The following is a 20,326-nucleotide window of genomic DNA, read 5'->3' on the forward strand; positions in this document are numbered from 1 at the left end:
TAGGGAAGTAAGATGTTGAATAGTGTATGAAGTTATTCAACCTGAATTTTTTAGATTTTTGAATAGTGTATGGAAAACTTATTTTTTGAATTTTTGAAAATTTGATTTTTCAAGTTTTTAGATTTTAAAAACTGTTTTTCTGATTTTTAAATTTTAAAACTGTTTTTCTATTTCTCTGGATTTAAAACTGTTTTTTTCTTTTTCTGAATTTTGAAAACTATTTTTCTGATTTTGAAAAATTATGATTAATCTGTTTATTCTTAATTAAATTCAAATTACTACTAGTTAAATTTGAATTATTATTAATCAGATTTGATTTAATTGATTCTAAATTATCTTGATTAATTAAATTATTAATTAAAATCGAATTAATTGAATTATTCTTCTTATTAATATTTTGATTGAACAAAACAAGGTTTTGATCGATCTGATCTAAGTCTAGATTAAGCAAATTATCATTTTGATTGATCCGATAAAGGTTTTGATTGAATATATCAAAGTTTTGATTAACCCGATCAAAGTCTTGACTTACCCGATCAAAATCTTGATTAATCTGACTAAAGTTTTGATTAAGCAGATTATTGCTTTCTTGATTAAACAGATTGTTAATTCGATAAAATTGATTATCTGAATTATTCTGATTAATCTTAATTAAATTCGAATTAATTTATTTTTGATTATTTAAATTCAAGTTATTAATTAAATTCGAATTATTTGAATTAGTTAAATTAAAATTACCAATTAAAATGGCATTATCATGATTATTTAATTTATTAAAATAATTTAAATTAGGAGAAAAATAATTATATCTAGTACTAGCATGTATTTCAAAGATAGAGTTATTGTAAACCTTAAAGTTACGTATCTTAAACGCTCCCCTTGGATACATGGACTTCCTCTGCAGGCATTGACTTTTGTAGTGGCTCATCCGCTTGTATTTGAAACATACGATGTGCTCCTTTCCTTTCTAGATCCTTAGGGCCTTCTTTGTCACCGGTTGTGCAGATCGACCCTATAAAGTATGAAACTTATTTTTGTAGTGCTCTCTTTCTTTGCATTTAAAATAAATTATATAAAATTTAAATTTAAATTGTTACCTTTTGTGTTCTTGGTAGGATTCTCCATAGATTTCCCCCTCGATCTTTGGCAAAATAGACTCCCATTCAGCTTGATCTTTAAGTTGATCCTCCCTAAGCCTGTCTTCTAACCTTGAGGAATCCTTGTGGAGCTCGATCAGTTGCGTCCAGAGATCATGAGCAATTTTGTATTCTTCTAATCTGCATAGGATTTTGTTAGGTAAAACATCAATTAGTAAATTTATTACCTTAGTGTTTGCCTCTAATTGAGCTGATGGTTTCTTCAATGCCACCTAACTATCGAAATCACCCATCAGTATGCATTGTCCATTATCGGCTTCCAAAGCTTAAATCCCTCCACTCTATGGTGGTGGTTCGTAGATGCATCGGCCTAGCTTCTCTTTGAACTCCACTTTTCTATTTTCTTATAACAACAAAAAATGGAAAAATAAAAACTAAAATGACGAAAAATAGAATTCACACCTCTAGCCTTACTCCTTTGGCTGGTAATCCAAGAAGAGCTTTTGGCTCTAATACTAATCGATAGCAAGAAGTTTTAGAGGAGTGAATTCCAAGCAAAGAAGAAGTCTTGGAGGAGTAAATTCCAAGCAAGTAAACCTAGTAGGTTAGGTAGACTTAATATTACGTTCTACATGTTATTTGCATGTGTTGTTTTGCATGAAGCTATAGATGGACGAAGACCCAAGGATTCGGAGATGACTGGAGCTTCTCTGGAGATTGGACCTATCAGAAAACTCTAGATAGTTTTGAGTTCGTGCGAATTGGTCTACGGATGAAGTTTGACTAAGTTTTGGTTGATCGAAAAGGCTGCCAGTTGATTGAAAAAGTGCATATCAGGCTCTATAAAAGGGAGGAAGAGGCTCGAGGTTTAAACACTCATTCACACTCAAAGCAATCCAATTCCCTCGTGTTTAGTGCTCAAATATTCTGTTCGTGTGATTGGGGAAGCGCTAGGAGCGTCGCAACATAGGCTTACAGACCGGATTGACACTTTTGTTTGTATTCTTTTATTATGTGTTTTTTTTAAAATTATTTATTTTTATTGTGTTTGATCAAAATTGTAAGAGGTTTCTTCGCCGGGAGGTGTCCGGAAAAGAGAAAGTGATAGTGGACTCCGTTGAGATACAACTTTGGACGTAGCAACCCGGAGGTGTGAACCAAGTAAACTCGGTGTGTGTTCTTATCTTTGTTTTTATTTATTTTATTATTCCGTTGTGTACTAATCTGATATATAAGAATGACACAAAATGAGAAATGAGCGTTATTCACACGCCCTTTAGCGTACTCTACGATTTTACAAAATCAATTCCAAGTCTATCTTTTTACATTAATCATGGATGAATTCACTAAACACATTCAAACATATTACCATAGTTTATGTTGTTTGTAGATGAAATTATTTTGGTAGATGATACATGTGAAGGAGTAAATTCTATACTCGAATTTTGACGAAATATACAAAAATGAAAGATTTTAGGCTTAATAAAGTAAAGATAGAATATATAGAATTTAAGTTAGTGATTGTTAGAATATTTAGGGATAAATATTCTTTTAATTCGTCTTTTCTTTATAGAATAATTTTTCCTAGAATAGGTCCCTATATTCATATATAAATAGGGACTTATGTCTTGTAATATCTTAAGAGATTCCATAATATTTTACATGGTATCAGAGCCAGAGGATTTAGGTTTATCCGCCTAACCCTAATTCTTTCTCCTCTCTCTCTTCGTCGCCGCCTCCTGCGTCTCAACCCACGCGCGCGTCTCTTCCTCTACGCCCTCATATGCGTCGTCGGCCTCGCCCTCGTCGCCCGTTGCGCATGTCTCCATCACGCAGCTGCCTAATCAGCTCCGCTCCCTGCTCCGCACAATAAAAGCCTCAAAAAGAAGGCCGTCCGAGTGCCCCCCACGCTCTCTTTTAACTCCGCTGCCTCGTCCACCACGGGCGGCGTCGTGCTGCTCGACTGCGTATGCTCTTTATGGCTACCTCCAGCAATTCAAAGTCGGATATCTCTCGTAAGGGTGGCAAAGAACCACCAGATCTGACCCCACCGCCTTCCTATGACGACTTTCTGAAATGGTATGAGGATCGAAAAACTTCTGATTCCCCTGTTGCCGTTGCACTCACTGGTAATTCCTTTGCTGGCATATCTCGCTCTTCGAGTTCTTGGGTTCTTGATTCCGGGGCCACCGATCATATCACTGGTAATAGATTACTTTTTTCTTCTCTCTCTACTTCTGGTTATTTACCCTTTGTCACCATGGCAAATGGTTCTCAAATTCAGTCTCAGGGTGTCGGTACTGTTCATCCTTCTCCATCTCTTTCTATTCATAATGTTCTTTATGTTCCCGGTGCTCCCTTTAATTTATTATCAATTAGTCAGCTTACTCAGTCTCTTGATTGTGTCATCTCGTTTACAAAATCTTCTGTTTCCTTGCAGGACCGGAGTACGGGGAAGATGATTGGCTTCGGATATGAGTCTCATGGCCTATATCGACTTCAACAATCCTCTCTTGTTGGTTCGGCGGCAGCATCTCCCCTTCTTATTCATGCTCAGTTGGGACATCCAGGTCTTGATAAGTTGAAACAATTACATCCTGGTCTTTCTCACTTAGATTCTTTATCTTGTGAATCATGTCAATTAGGAAAGCATATTCGTAGTTCTTTTTCTCCTCGCACTGTGAGTCGGGCTACGTCACCTTTTTCTTTGGTTCATTCCGATGTTTGGGGTCCGAGTCGTGTTTCTTCTACATTGGGGTCACGATACTTTGTTACCTTTATAGATGATTTTTCTCGTTGTACTTGGTTATATCTGATGAAGGATCGTTCGGAGTTGTTTTCTATTTTTCAATCTTTCTTCTATGAAATCAAAACTCAATTTGGTATTTCTCTTCGAACCTTACAGAGTGATAATGCACGTGAGTATCTATCTACTTCATTTCAGACCTTCTTGGCATCTCATGGTGTATTGCATCGGACATCTTGTCCTCATACCCCTCAACAAAATGGAGTTGCTGAACGCAAGAATCGCCATCTTCTTGAGACCACCCGGACTCTTCTTCTCCATTCTCATGTTCCTCTTCAGTTTTGGGGTGACGCTGTACTTACTGCGTGTTATCTCATCAATCGCATGCCTTCCTCCACTCTACAAGGTCAAATACCTCATCATATTCTTTATCCTCATCAGTCTCTTCACCCTTTACCACCTAAGGTCTTTGGTTCTATATGCTTTACTCATGCTCTCGATCCTGGCATTGACAAACTCTCTCCCCGGTCTCATAAGTGTGTCTTTCTTGGGTACCCACGGTCTCAGAAAGGGTACAAGTGTTATTCTCCTACTCTCCGTCGGTACTTCATCTCTGCTGATGTCACATTCTTTGATTCGGTTCCATTTTTTGGGCCTAACGGATCTCCGTCTGAGTTTTCTCCTTCTACGTCTGCACCAATGGCTATCTTTTATCCTCCGGAGGAGTCTCTGTCGCCTCCGAGGACATCTCCTCCATTGCAGGTTTATCAGCGTCGTCCTCGTCCTGCTTTGCCGCCGACCACCACTGATACTGCCATGGACACATCTTTGGAGCCAAGTCTTTCACCTCGTCCTCCGGTCTCATCTCCTGAGACTGATATTCCCATTGCACTTCGGAAAGGTATGCGTTCCACTCGTAATCCTTCTCCTCATTATGTTTCTTTGAGTTATCATCGTGTTTCTCCTTCCTATTTTGCTTGTCTTTCCTCCTTGTCGTCTGTTTCTCTTCCGAAGACTGCAGGTGATGCCTTTGCCCATCCAGGATGGAAACAGGCTATGCTCGATGAAATGTGTGCCTTGCAGAGCAGTGGGACTTGGGATCTCGTTCCTCTACCATCAGGGAAGTCAGTTGTCGGTTGTCGATGGGTGTATACGGTGAAAGTTGGTCCAGACGGAAAGGTTGACCGGCTTAAGGCTCGCCTCGTTGCTAAAGGTTATACTCAGATCTTCGGATTGGATTATGGGGACACTTTTTCTCCTGTTGCCAAGATGTCTTCTGTGCGCCTATTCCTGTCCATTGCTGCGATTCGACATTGGCCTCTTTATCAGTTGGACATCAAAAATGCTTTCTTACATGGTGACCTGCTCGAAGAAGTCTATATGGAGCAACCTCCGTGTTTTGTTGCTCAGGGGGAGTCTTCTGGTCTTGTATGTCGACTGCGAAAATCTTTATATGGCCTCAAACAGTCTCCCAGAGCATGGTTTGGTAGATTTAGTACTGTAATTCAACAATTTGGCATGACTCGGAGTGAGGCTGACCATTCTGTTTTTTATCGACACTCATCTACTGGTTGCATCTACTTAGTAGTTTATGTCGATGATATTGTTATCACAGGTAGTGATCATCTCGGGATTTCACAGGTGAAACAACATCTTTTTAAACACTTCCAGACAAAAGATCTCGGCAAACTCAAATATTTTTTAGGGATAGAAGTAGCACAGTCCAAAAATGGGATTATCATATCCCAAAGGAAGTATGCAATGGATATTCTAGAAGAAACATGCATGTTAAACTCAAAGACAGTTGACACCCCCATGGATCCTAATATCAAGCTTATGCCAAATCAGGGGGAGCCTCTTCCAGATCCTGAACGATACAGGCGATTAGTAGGGAGACTAAGCTATCTTACTGTTACTCGTCCGGATATCTCATTTGCAGTAAGTGTAGTAAGTCAGTTTCTCAACTCTCCATGCAAGGAACATTGGGATGCTGTGACTCGCATTATTCGATATATCAAAGGTGCTCCAGGAAAGGGTCTTTTGTATGAAGACAAAGGACATACTCGAGTCGTAGGGTATTCTGATGCAGATTGGGCAGGATCTCCCATTGATAGGAAATCTACTTCTGGTTTTTGTATATTTGTCGGAGATAACCTTATTTCTTGGAAAAGCAAAAAGCAAAATGTTGTGGCAAGATCCAGTGCGGAGGCAGAATATCGAGCTATGGCCATAGCCAGTCAGGAGCTTATATGGCTCAAACAGTTGCTTCAAGAGCTAAGATTTGGAGAGGTTACACAAATGTCACTTATATGTGACAATCAAGCCGCTATGCATATCGCCTCGAATCCAGTTTTTCATGAGAGGACAAAACATATTGAAGTCGACTGTCACTTTGTCAGAGAAAAAGTCATATCTGGTGAAATATCTACAAGTTTTGTTAACTCACAAGACCAACTAGCAGATATATTCACCAAGTCACTGAGAGGTCCTCGAATTGACTACATATGTAACAAGCTGGGAACATATGATTTATATTCTCCAGCTTGAGGGGGAGTGTTAGAATATTTAGGGATAAATATTCTTTTAATTCGTAATTTTTCTTTATAGAATAATTTTTCCTAGAATAGGTCCCTATATTCATATATAAATAGGGACTTATGTCTTGTAATATCCTAAGATATTCCATAATATTTTACACCACGATAAGCAAAATCGACGAAACGGAAAAACATTATAAATCCGAACTACGAATATCACGAATACAACTCCAACACAATACAGTCCATGTCCACATTACAAGTCTCAAATGGAAATACAACTATAACTATACCACTAAACAATAAACTTCTGATGTGAGATAACAGCAGTCAACCGAATCACCAAGCTCCAGATAACCTATCTGATACCTGGGGAGAAAATAAAATAACCTCAAGGTCTGGGTAGTGAGCATTAGATACTCAGTGGGTACATGAATGAAGTGCATGTAAAGGTAAACAACAGGAATAATAATAGAGTATGAGCCAAAGTAACATGTACAGAAGAAATGAATAACATGTACATGGTATCAAGTATCAACAAGGTATCATGTATCCAGGTATAGAACATGGTGTAATAACTGATTCTACTAAGGAAGAATCATGCAGTGCAATAGGTATCATAATCATAACATGTAAGCATGTATGTAATGGCACGCAGTGCAACAATCATAGCAACCAAGTGCAACAGTCACAATCATATGAATAAAGTAAACTATGTAATAGTCCTACCAACAATGCATGTAATATGCATCAATCAACGCAATCAAAATATCCGTCACTGTCCGCACTCTACACTCCCCAGTCACCCCCATAGAGCAGTGAACTGAGGGGCCAAACAGGACATACTGCCAGCTCCGACAACTGACCACTAAAGATAAGTGGGGAGGGGCAGTGTGGCAGGAGGGCAATGTAGCCAGTCCTGGTCGCACCCAACTGTAGTGCAACCTCTTACCTATGTGGCACCACAACACGGTGCAGGTAAGATCCAACAACAACACCACCTACAACTATCATGGATGTATGATGATCATCCCAACATGTAATAGCTAAAGTTAATTAGCATGATCAACAGAATCAACAAAGGTCAATATATGTCCATGATAACATAGTGAAGACTAATCTAACCATGGATAGATCAAATAAGATCATACAACATGTATCAAGCAACGAGTCATACAGGAATCAACATGATAAATGATACAGATAACAAGGGTATCAACATGGCAACAGTAGATCATCATAAGGTCAACAGCAGGTATCAAGCAATGATTATCAAAGTATCAACTAGATACTATCTCAAACAGCATGGGTATCAACAGGATAACAAGATAAAAACAACGCATGCACTGGAATAGAAAACCTGTATTGACCAAGTACAGGGTACCCACCTGATCAGATGATCGTCACAACTAGAACCCCCCAGAAATACGAACCTCGTATATAATAGGACCAATAAAATCAAGGTCCTGCAATAAACGACAAAAACAACATTTATTACAACAATACTATATTAAATTATAGTAATTAAATTCTACAATTTAATCCCACTCATTCAATTAAACCTAAACCAAAGTTTGGTTAATCTAACCAATTGGATCTTGTTAACACAACTTAATTAATTAATTAATTAATTAGTTGTATTAACCTCAACCCCTTGTTAGGTCATTACCAACCACCCAACAAACCTAATCCAACTAAATCTATATATTACCAACCTAAATCCAAAACTGATCAACAGTATCATGCTAAATCCCATGAACAGAGTATCATCCATCCACATTCAACAATCGAAATACACCAATCCACACTAATCACAGTCTATAGCTAATCAATAAAATCAGATTACAAATCCACTAGAAACTCACCTTCGGATGGATCAATTTCCCTAGATCTCCAACTAGCTAGCTGTGGGAAGCAACAAAATCTAGATTAAAATCCATCCAAGAAGCTCACCTCGGATGGAACCCTAGAGCCCTAATCAAGCTTCGGTTCTTCCTCTTGCAGCCGAACCTCCACCCAACAGCTCAGCTTACTTCAAGTAGCTGTGGAAGCAAACAACAATCAAGATTCAAAGCAAAATCGAAGCAATCCGAAGAGATTTAGCTCCTAAACCACGCAAAACCCAAAACCTACTCAATCGGAACTTATCGATCCTTTTTCTTCAACAGCCGAAACCCAAGGATCGCTCCCAACGCCAGATCTGAACTCGGAAAACCTAAGAAACCATGGATCTAAGCTCAACCAAGCACAAACCGAAGTAAAGCTCAGCTTCTTATCGATTATCTTCTCCTTTGGTTCGCGCCGATTGCGGCTGCCACCACGCCCGATCCGCGCTTCCTTCCAACGAGGATCCAAACACCAACCGATCAAATCTCTAGTCACTGACGCTTCCTTAACTCCGGCATCAACGCTGGCCAACTCCACACTTGGTGTCGGCGGCGAAGAGATGAAGCAGCGCTTGCGATCGGGAAGGAAGTCGGCTTCGGCAAGAATAAAAGACGAAGGATCGATGGAGCTTCGGGTGAAGAATCGCAGGTACTGTAGGTTTCTTAACGGATCGGGCCGGGTTTGGTTTAGGATCCACTAACCAATAATCCTATTGAACTTTTGGGCTGATGCAAGTTTGGGCTTTTAATTTAGTTGGTTTAATGGCTAAATGACTAGCTAAAATAAATTTTAGGGTTAATTTCTACTTAACCTCCTAAATAAATTTCTTAATGTTTCGGTATTTTACAAGTGATAGTGAGGCAATTATTAAGATAAGAGATGAAAGTTATTTGTAACCGAGAGCTTTTGTTTATAAAAGGATGGAAGAGTTGAGAGTTGTCTTACATAGAATAAGTAGGATGATTGAAATGGAGGAGAGTGTCAGATATTTTTTGTGATCGTAAGGTACCTCTAAAATTTAAAGTGAAGTTTTATAAAATGACGATTAAATTTGCTATATTATATGAAGTTAAAATATTGAGCTATGACTCGAGCACCCGAGCATAAGATAAAAGTCGCAGAGATGAAGATGTTAAATTAGATGTACGGACATATGAAGATAGGCAAGATAGAAATGAGAATATTAGAGAGAAAATTAAGATTGCACCTATTGAGAAACAACTTTGGGAGATGCGTTTAATATGATACAAATATGTACTTAGACGACCAATAAATACTTTAGTTAGCAATGTGAAACTATGTCAAATATGCACATTAAATGAGGAAGACTAAATAAGACCTTGTTAGCAACGATAAAATAGGATAAAATATATTTAAATATAGATGATAATATAGTAGGGGATAGAACCTAATGACATAAGAGGATCCATATAGTCTATCTCACTTAGTGGGATAAAGCTTGGTTGTTGTTGTTGATTGAAACCAATCATAAATGACCATTAGGTCTGTTTTAAAAACCAAGTTTTGTGATTTTTTGTTTTGCTAAATCTCTAATTATCTTATGAAAACATCTCTAATTATCTTATTCTTGCACCCAAGTGCCGAAGGATCACCAAGGGGCTTTAAGGTTTAGTAAGTTTTCATCCATGCATTAAGAGTTCTCTTTGATAACTTCTCTCCTAGAATTAAAATTTTTTTATAGGGTCAGATAGAAGTTGGTTTTTCTCCATAGGATATCTTTATCGTATCATTTAGAGAGAGTAGATTGGAGATCCCATCTGTTAAACGGTATCTAGTGCTGGGTTGAGCTTTCTAATTCATGAAAATCACTTTGTTGGGTCAAGCTTTATAAAAAAGGCAGTCCGGTGCATGAAGCTCCTCTCAATACGGGGTCTCAGGGAAGAGTCTATTGTTGGGTCAAGCTTTGTAGCTTGTAGAAATACATTGGTTGGATCGAGGCTTCATCAGTGTTTGTAGAGGCTCACTCAATTGCTCGTGTTAAGGAGCGATTATATGAGGGGTGATGTACTGCATCAAGTTGTGAATTGTGTCTTTTGAACTATATTATATATATATATATATATATATATACACACACACACAGATGCACACTTGCTACAATAAATTGTTTGAGCTTCTGATCTGTGAGAATTTAATGTTTTTTATATCTTTTTCTCTCTCCTCTAGCTGGGCCATTCGATCCTATTATGACTTATGTTGTTGAACCTATATTTGTGGCTACTTAGATGACCTAAAAGCCTAGAACCACAAGTTGTTATGTTGACTGTCACCCTCAAGCACACATTGGCAACATAGGTGAGGGCAAGCTATTAGGTTGGAGCAGACATGAAGTACCACTATGAGCAGTGATTTAAGAGTGGAAGGAGTAAATCCACAATTCCATGTTTACACTCTTGTTTGGTATAAAATAGGTGGCCATGTGATGGGTTGTATGACAATCATTGTATTGTTGCTGGTTATGAATGTTTTGAGGCCACAGATATCAGCACTTGCATTATTGGTCTAACTCAATATACACTTGGTTGATGGTTACATTGCCGTTGAGGTGCAATATATGCATCAATGTATGCTGTGCCTTGTGGTTGATATTGTCATTTATTGTGTTGGTGGTTATGTTGGAACATTTTGCTTTTGATGCATTGCTGGATATATATTATTGTATTCATCCTTAATTATTATGATGCTTTATTGATGATACACCATTATTGTTAGGTTGTATTTGTTAATATTTATATTATTCTCGTCTTGTGCTTGCTCCTCCCATGTCTCTTGTTTCTGGTATTATTTGTCTAGTTGTCTTAACTAGATAGTTGTGTATTGTTGTGTTTACTTGGTATTCTATGCTATGTTTTCTTGATGTTTAGATATGTTTTCCTATGACATTAGGAGTTAATGTTTCTTTATACTAAGATCATGGGTGTCACCACAATCCATTAGTTGACCTGCGGTGGGGAAGGCACAGGTTCAACTAGAAGCCTACATTTTGAATCCTATGTTTTGAATCCATTAGATATGTACTGTTTGGTGAAGTGACTCATGATGCGATGTGCTACAAGGGTTCAAAGAGAGGCTTACATTTTTAGCATATATGCTGATAGAAAATGGTAATACATATTGCATAATTTAGCCATTCAACTTGTTTTAGTAGAATCCTGATTTGTTATTATACAAAATCTGATTTCATTGGGTTTCCCCAAACATATATATGTGCATGCAGAAATTTAAAAGGGACCTCGATACGATAGGGAGGTTGCTCTATTGACCTACATGTAAAAGATTGATGGCATGATCTGTTGTTTGAGCATTTCCCTAATTGCCAATTATATATGATAGAATAGCTTATTATTGGATCACTGATTTGAATTTGCAGGCAATAGATGAGAAGATTCGGGAGCTTTCAAATTGTCACATTGTTTATCAAGGAATTGATTTTCAGAAGGTATGATGCATTCTGTACATGTCTTTTTGATCCTGTAGTATACAAAGCTGCACGCTCATGTTACTTTAGGCATTCATCTATCTTCTCATGGCATTCACTTTTCACAAAGGTTTCTATGATCATTTTTATTGTATTAGAATAGTTGTTCATTGTGAGAGCTATGCTTCATTTGAAGTTCAATATAGTCATTGTTAATGTTTGAAAAATTAGGTTTATATTCTTAGTATATGGTTACCCTTTGGGTTTACAAGTATTGGGTAATAGGGTTGGTGGTGTAGTGGGCAGTCCCATTTTAGTTTAAGTTTTAGGATTTTTTTTGATGAGTTCTATTTGTAAATGTAATTATCTTTTAATGTGGAATATGCTATTTTCTTTTCCCTATAATTATGCATAATATCAGAGTGTTACCCGTTGGGCCTTTTGTGGTTTCTGTTTTATCTGCATGCAAATATAATGTTTATGTTTTATTAGTGGTCATTTGAATGAGTGTTAAAAGTATTAGGTGGTAGGGTTCTCAATGTAGCGGATTTAGTTAACACATGGTTGGATTTACAAAATGTCAACTATAGCACAGTCAGAAGAGGTTGAGGGGCTCAAATCTCTTATTGGTGACCTAAACAAGCTTTTAGGTACTTGTTCATCGGTGTATGTGGACAAGGATTCGAAGAAAATGATTGCACATGCTAAAGAACGGGATGAACTCTACTATCTTGAAACATCGGTTATTCCGTAACTCAAAAAGGGTACAAGTGTTATCATCCTCCATCAAAGCAGTTTTATTTGTCAACAGATATTACTTTCAATGAATAGACCTTACGCCACATCTTATCTTTAGGGAAGAATTCCACCTTAATTCACAATCTGGTACAATATGATCAAATGAAACACATTAATATTGACAAACACTTTATCAATGAGAAAGTAGAGAGCAAATTTGTAGCCCTTATGTATTCAGGATTTGTACCAAGGACAATTTGTAGATATATTTACTTAAGGTTTAAGTAGTTTAGGATTTTAAAGTATCGTATCCATGATGAAAATGATAAATATCTATTCACCAGCTGGAGTGGGAGTGTGGGAGATTTTGTAATCATGCATATCCCTAAAAATATTCTATAAATTATAAATATAATAGCATAAATTTTTATTGACAAAAGTCTTTTATTTTGATCAATCTATAAAAGGGGGTTAGCATCCAATGTATTGGATAAGGTTTTGAGTTAATACAATTTTCAATTTGCAACATCAGGTTTTTCAAATTATTTGGCCGATATTATCTCCCATGGTCACACTTACTATTTTAGGTTTGAGGATTTTATCATGAATGTTAGGCACGTTTAATCCATTATTTGAATACAATATTTCTTCTCTCCAAATCCTGAAGTTACTTCCTACTTAGCAGGACTTGGAGTTGTGGGGAAGCTAGCATTTTCAAGCTGTCTAGTTTCATTTGTTTGCATCGGAACCCTTTTTTTTGTATGACTGATCATCTAATAACTATATGATTTAACTAGAACAAGTTTACAATAGCCATGTAGGGAGTTAGCATGTTTCTCAAATTAAGGATATAATTATGCTCTTAAAGTTGCAAGAATTATTTACATGCAATGCACCATATGAATCCTATGTATGTTTCCCTAGAAGCATACTTAGGATTTTTCTTCTGTTGGACTATGTATGTTTTCCATGCTGTCAACAACTTGTTTCCTTAGTTCATCATCAATGACTGACCAGCATCTTTTGTCCTGTCCAGAAAGAAGCAGGTATTCCTAAAAATCCAATTAAAGTTGAGGACATTCCTGGTCTCAGTAAGTGTTTCTTATAAATACCATTTTTGAATTCATTTAATTTTGAAGTAAGAAAAAGAGTTGTTCTGTTCCTTTATATAAAGAGGATCTTGTGAATGCCAAAAAGAAGTCTTGTATTTCTAGTTTGGATATTATGAGTATCACTAGCCTAACTTATTCTGTTCATCCTTTTAGTTTTGACATATACCTTTCTTGTTCGCTTATTGCTATCGAATTCTTCAAGAACCTTGTATAAATGTACTGATCTTACCAACATGCATTGGATTAGTGACTTTACACCTTTTGGTATTGTTTAGAGGATGCTGGTTGGACTCCAGACCAATGGGGCCACTCAAAATTTAGGACAACAAATGCTTCAGAGCGCCAACAGCTTAATAATTTCATGCGAAATCTTCTAAAGGCAAGTTTAGTTTGGGGTTTTAATAGATTTTTGTTTTTTTGGATTTTTACCTGCCTGTAAATCAGAAAAATTTAAAACATTATGCTATATATCTAGAGTGAATCTAAATTCATTGACCATGTTGGGAGATCAGCAAGGATAACGGGTCTTTTACGTTGTAGCACATGCTGGATGCGCCCATTCTCCTTTTAGGATCTGGTATATTTACAGTTGACACTATCAATGCAGCCATGGTTTATAGCATAAATATCAAGAAGGTTGCACTACATGTACGAATGACATTATCCCTTAAAAAGAAAATCCTTCACCTATACCGGATGAGATTTCTTATTTTTTGAATTGATGCAAAACATTATTGTTGGAATTTGTGTTGTTGTATTGGTCTATCAAAACCATGGTTTAAAATTTCATTCAATGCCAGACGAAATAGGTGAAATTGGTCATTCCATCCGTCGCTCAGCGACTGCACCCGCCTGGCACCAACACCGTAGGCCATCGTGGAGGAGGCCCATGGTGACCTCCACAGGTCATGACTAGGGGTGGGAAAAAATACCGAATTTTCGGTATACCACAGATATCATACCGATATTTACCGTCCATATCGAAAATTTCGGTATACCGAAAATTTCGATACGGTATAATACCGTACTGAATTTTTCGGTATCGGTATCGGTATGAAATTATTATTTTTCGATATTTCGGTATACCAACATTTTCGGTATAATACCGTACCGAAATTATCAGTATACCAAAATTTTCAGTATTTTCGGTGTAATATATCGAAAATTCGGTATATTCGATATACCGAATTTTCGGTATACCGAAATTCCGGTATACCGAATTTTCGGTATGGTAACGGTATAGATTTTTTTATGCCGAAATTTTCGGTATGGTATACGGTATCGTATGCAAAATTCGGTATACCGTACCGACCCAGCCCTAGTCATGACGGGGATGCATGGGTGGGATGTAGAAGAAATTAATAATTAAATTTAAGATACTTAGGTTAATAATTTCAATCAACTCCTACTTATAATAGGATAATCTAAATAGACTTAATCAAATCCTAATAAAACTATCCCATTAATATAATATATATATATTATGTATTTTAATTTTGAAAATATATAATAAAAATTTATTTATTTATTTCTCATAGGGAGGTGTTGCCATCCCATTTTTTTCTTTTTTTTAAAAAAATTATTATATTTTTATATTTTTATTATATTTTTAATATTTAGATTAAATTTTTTATTTTTAATTAATATATTACATATTTAAAAAATATCGAAATTATATTAGCATGATATGATATAGTATCGAAATTGTATTTTTCCGATCAAATCGAAACTCCGATACTGTTCAAGATTTTAAACCATGTTCAAAAGAATTATTAATTACATTGGACTGTACTAGCTAAATTTTTGTGCCTCTACCTCTTTTCTGTCGATGGAAATAAGTTATGGAAATTAAGCATCCCAATTATTTTATTCTATTTCATATTGTATATTTTTAATTCCATGATTAACTTCCAACAGCTCATGTTTGAACATCCTGATGCTTGGCCATTCAAGGAACCAGTAGATGCTCGTGAAGTGCCTGATTATTATGATATTATAAAAGATCCTATGGGTAAGTGCAATAAAGAATTTTCTTTCTAGTGCGTTCTTGTGAGTTCTTTTTTTATCAAACCCTATTTTTGTTTAGCATGGTGTGTTTGATTCACGGGAATTTCCATTCTATTCCCGAAGAATTCTCATAGAATATGTATTCCTATATTTAGTAGCAAATATGACTTTGGAATACTTGTTCCCATGAAATAGATATTCCAAAGGTTAGTTATTCCTTGTTATATATCAGGAATACTATTCCTTTCTATTCAAGCTTCAAATAATTGTGCAGGTTGGTCAGTCCGATCAGTTCGGACAGACTGGTGAGGTCAATCAATCTCTGAGTTGCGCAGCTAGATCCGTGTGGATGGGCTAGGCAGGTCGGGCTATCTAGATGGGTTAGGTGGTCTGGATGACTGGTTGGTCTGGGTAGGCTGATCCATGCAGTCAGGTCTGCCAGTGATGCCAGTTTGATCTGTCTGGTCAAGTTGGACAAGCTTGCCAGTTGGTTGGGGAAGACTGGTTGCACTTAGCAAGGTAGTCAAGTGGACAGGCTAGGAAGTCTGATTAGACTGGTTGGTTGGGACGATCAGTTGGCCTGAGGAGCTGATCAGGTGTATGGGTCAGGAGGTTCAATTAGGTCAGCAACTTGTGCAAGATGAGTTGGACATATTATTTTTATAGGAAATTATATTTCATTGTTGAAAGTGAAAACTATTGCTTTTATTATTTCTTATAATATTTCCACCAATCAAACATAAGAATAAGCATTCTATGTTTATTCTACTCCATGAACTGAACTATATAAAATAAGTATTCTTCATCTCATCTGTTCTTTATTGATTCAATACTCTAAGATTAACTATTTATTTATTGTGTATTCCATTCTGTAAACCAATCGCACTATTATAGATTGTATTTCCTGCATGATTTAATTGCTTTCGTACTAGTTTCCATTCTGTATGCTTTATGCTATACTTTTATATTTATCTTTCGATGGAAAAACTTTTAAAGCCCAATTCTTTAATTCTTGCATTACATACCGTTATCATCATCAATTTCTAATTTAACTGATTTGTGTATACTCTTGGACAGCAAATATTTTGAGTTACTGAGAATTTGACCTTGTTTTTAAATAAATATAATGGATCTTGTGACAATCTTCAGGCAGTGTTAATTGTATTGGCTCATGAAATAAGCTTACTGCTGCTACGTTGCCAGATTAACTATTTTCTTTTCTTGCTGTTTACTTGATTTTTTTTTCTGCTTCAAATTTCTCTTGTATGAAAGTCAATTGAACCTAAAAACCTGGATTAATGGTACGAGTTTCTGCTGTGCAGATCTAAGGACCATGTCTAAGAGGCTAGAGTCAGGACAGTACTACGTGACCTTCGAGATGTTTGTGGCTGATGTGAAGAGAATGTGTTTAAACGCACGCACCTACAACTCCCCAGAAACAATATATTACAAGTGTGCAAATAGGTGGGTTCGCAGGAGCAGTGTTCTCTCGTAGTTCACACTAGTTTACCTGTTTCTGAATTTTCATAGCATCATCTTTTTTAATTTTTGATTTTAGGCTGGAAAACTTTTTCACAAGCAAGGCCCAAGCTTACATTCTTCAAATTTCAAGCAAGAGTTCATAGGAATTAGGCATGTAATTGTGGCTTGCCCCATTGCTGATGTGCCTTCTGGGTCACAGAGATCGCTTATTACTTCAACTATTTGCCGAGTTCATTTATGTCAGTGGTAGATTTGCTGAACTATTAAAAATTATGGGTTTTCGTTTTTTTATTGTGCCAGTTTTGTGGTCAATTATATAAGAAACTTGTTATCTTACGGGCACTAAAAAGTGGTCAAGGATGTTCAATTGCAAACCTCAAGTAGAATTGTACATTTCTCGTATGTAAGTGCTTCTTGTAAACAAGGAAATAATACTCATTATTGGTTCAAACAAGTTGAGCCGACAATGTTGAAGATGATCATATCAAATAAAATGTTGTGATCCTATTCGACATAAAATATGATTAAAGAGACTATTCGTAAGTAATGTGACATGATTTAAATATATAAATGACTTGAATTGCTCCAGTTATCAAGTTTACGTAAATCCTAATAACTTCTTATGTTACATATTTTTCGATAGTTTAATTCACTTTATCACACATTATTTCTAAAATTTGTAATGAATATTGTACTTGTTATATAGTGTTATGTTGAATGAATGAAGTGTTCTATTTGAACCAATCAATATTATCACTTCTAGGGACAAGGCATGAGATACTTTGACAAAGGAATGCAACACAAGATAATATGTTTATCAGATCGCTCCATGATCTAGCCAAATTCACATTTATATGAACCTTGGATAACGATGGTGTTTCTGTGGGACCGGGCTGGCCACACTTAGGATTGAGTTCATGAACTGATTGGATTTATTATTATTTTTTTTGGATAAAGTTGGTGTTGGCACTCTTGTGCGGTTAAAAAAAAAAAAAAAGCTAGATATATATTCCTGACAGTATAAGAAATTCAAATTCAACCTCAGTTTTTAATTTTGAAATATTTCAACCGATTAAGTAATTTTGATTAAAATGATTTAATAGTTTTAAAATGTTTTAAATTATAAAATAAGATTGGATATATGCTCACAGAGTCCGAGTTATCTGATATGGTCTTAATTGGCAGTTTTTAAGTTGTGAAAATTATTATTTTTATTTTAAAGTTAAAGTTTTTAGGAAAAAAATAAATTTAGGGTGTCATTTTAATAAAAAAAATAGTTTTGGAAATTAGGAATATTTTTTTGTTTTTATCAAAATTTAAATTTTGCAAAGGAAAAATAATTACGTCAATAAAAATAATTTAGACTTATGAAAGAAATCTAATTTTATAATGTTTTTTAAATACTTCCATGTTCTATAACATAAATATTAAGGAAATATAAAATTTAAGTTTCAATAAAGATGAATATTTTAAAAATTAATAAATTATATTTAAAATTTATTCGATAGATGAATTTAAAAAAAGATTATCTATCTTTTTTTTATATGGACATCTAAATTTTATATATATATAAAATCAAGGAAACACATATCCATATCCATAGACCATTCTTTATAAATTTCTTACAAAATGTATTTTATTAGACAAGATTTACACACATAGATTCCCCTTTATTGAAAAATCATATTTACGAATATTACTAGAATAGTGTTATGATCGATTAATCTAATAATTTTGGACATTTTATGCATAGACAGTTAAGGAAGTACTTTAATTTTAGGATGCCATGTCATGTCATTCCAGATTATACAATATTTCTCTCGACGTCGCCACACAATTTTGAATATGAAATAATTTTCATTTGGAGCAAAAGTGAACATAATCAGATGATTTTGTATAGACATATATTTCTCTTGATCTGTGTGTTCATTACATGTTTTTTTTACTTAAAAATGTATGACAAAAAAAATTAAAATTAAAATATACTATTTCTATAACAAAGATAATAAGAAAATACAAATTATATTTCAACTAATATGAATATTCAATATAAAAATTTCACTTTTTCATGGAAGCACACCCAACAAAATTGGATTTAGAAACACTGTTGATATTTCTGCAAACACTGAAAGAAATTAAGTATAAAAATTAGATGCTTAATTCTCTATTAATTTAAACTGAAAGAAAACAAAAGAGGAAAAACAGATAGAAATGTATCTCCTCGAGCATGATCAAATAGTTATTGTTCTGTCAAATTGATAATCAAACTGTGATTTCAGTTTGATCTATATATTAGTCTAATTAAATTTGGTGCAATTGGAAACTAACAAACATCCTTAAACTAATCTATGGACTGATCTAAACTTCACATCACTAGTAAAAATATCTCTAAAATGATGGGCTTGCTGAGATCTATATATATAATAGATATAAATTAGTGTAATGATCAGTCCACATTCATCAAGCCATCAAGTATAATTAGAACCACAAACAGATGCACTTAATATATTAAACCATCAGTATTGTGGTCCAAAGCACAAGGTGATTTCTCAGACCAAAAGAGAGAGGAAAACAGAAATGAAAAAGTGAGATGCTCACCATTTTAAGAAGACAAAACACTAAATTGTTACCGCATTAGGAACTGAGCTTACTGTTGTGTCTACAAACTGAGGCTTTAAACTCTTCTATTGTCAGGAATGCTTCTAATTCTTGTCCGTGCTAAAAGCTCATAGTGTAGACCTGATTGAGAGAACAAGCACTGCACCGTGTGGCTCTGTGTTAAATTTAAGGGAAATGATACTTAGCATGAAAAATCCAACATGAATGGAGCATGACACTCACAACTACATGCAGTGGATCCCACTGCATACCAGTGGGACCCACTGTCAATGTGAGTGTCATGCTCCATTCATATTGAGATTTTTCATGCTAAGTATCATTTCCCCTACTTTGTTTATGGTTTGATGTAGCTTTAACAGTTCAACCCTGACCTAATCTTTTTCTTTTCCTAGTGACTTTTATAGTGTTGCATTCTGACACACAGGACGTGCTCATAGTGTACATTGAAAAATGTAAGTAATCACACTGGACACTTGGGCGCAATAGCCAATTGAACTATATGTATTCTTGTTGATTCAGACTACAATGGCACAGTAGGACGCGTGCGAGTGAAATAGAAGCTGCATATGAAGGTGGAAGACAGAAGGAGAACAAGGAAAATGAGTGTTATTACCGTCGCACTATCTTAATTTGTCAAGCCCTCTGCTGATTCCAGTCACAAA

General features: G+C 35.5%; 1 protein-coding gene across 1 annotated transcript in view; it reads left to right on the forward strand.

Annotated features, from left to right (window-relative positions):
- Positions 1-17,332, forward strand: part of LOC141827463 (histone acetyltransferase GCN5) — a 33,628-nt gene extending 16,296 nt beyond the window's left edge. Inside the window, exons 8-13 of the mRNA XM_074714714.1 lie at positions 11,659-11,727; positions 13,481-13,535; positions 13,832-13,935; positions 15,474-15,567; positions 16,886-17,027; positions 17,122-17,332. Coding sequence (XP_074570815.1) covers positions 11,659-11,727; positions 13,481-13,535; positions 13,832-13,935; positions 15,474-15,567; positions 16,886-17,027; positions 17,122-17,188 — 531 coding nt within the window. The 3' untranslated portion in view covers positions 17,189-17,332. The remainder of the gene's footprint in view (positions 1-11,658; positions 11,728-13,480; positions 13,536-13,831; positions 13,936-15,473; positions 15,568-16,885; positions 17,028-17,121) is intronic.
- The last annotated feature ends 2,994 nt before the right edge of the window (positions 17,333-20,326 follow it).

Source organism: Curcuma longa, chromosome 4 (assembly GCF_044706935.1).
Source record: "Curcuma longa cultivar G26 ecotype Majalengka, Jawa Barat chromosome 4, ITB_CL_G26_1.1, whole genome shotgun sequence".
Taxonomy (NCBI): domain Eukaryota; kingdom Viridiplantae; phylum Streptophyta; class Magnoliopsida; order Zingiberales; family Zingiberaceae; genus Curcuma; species Curcuma longa.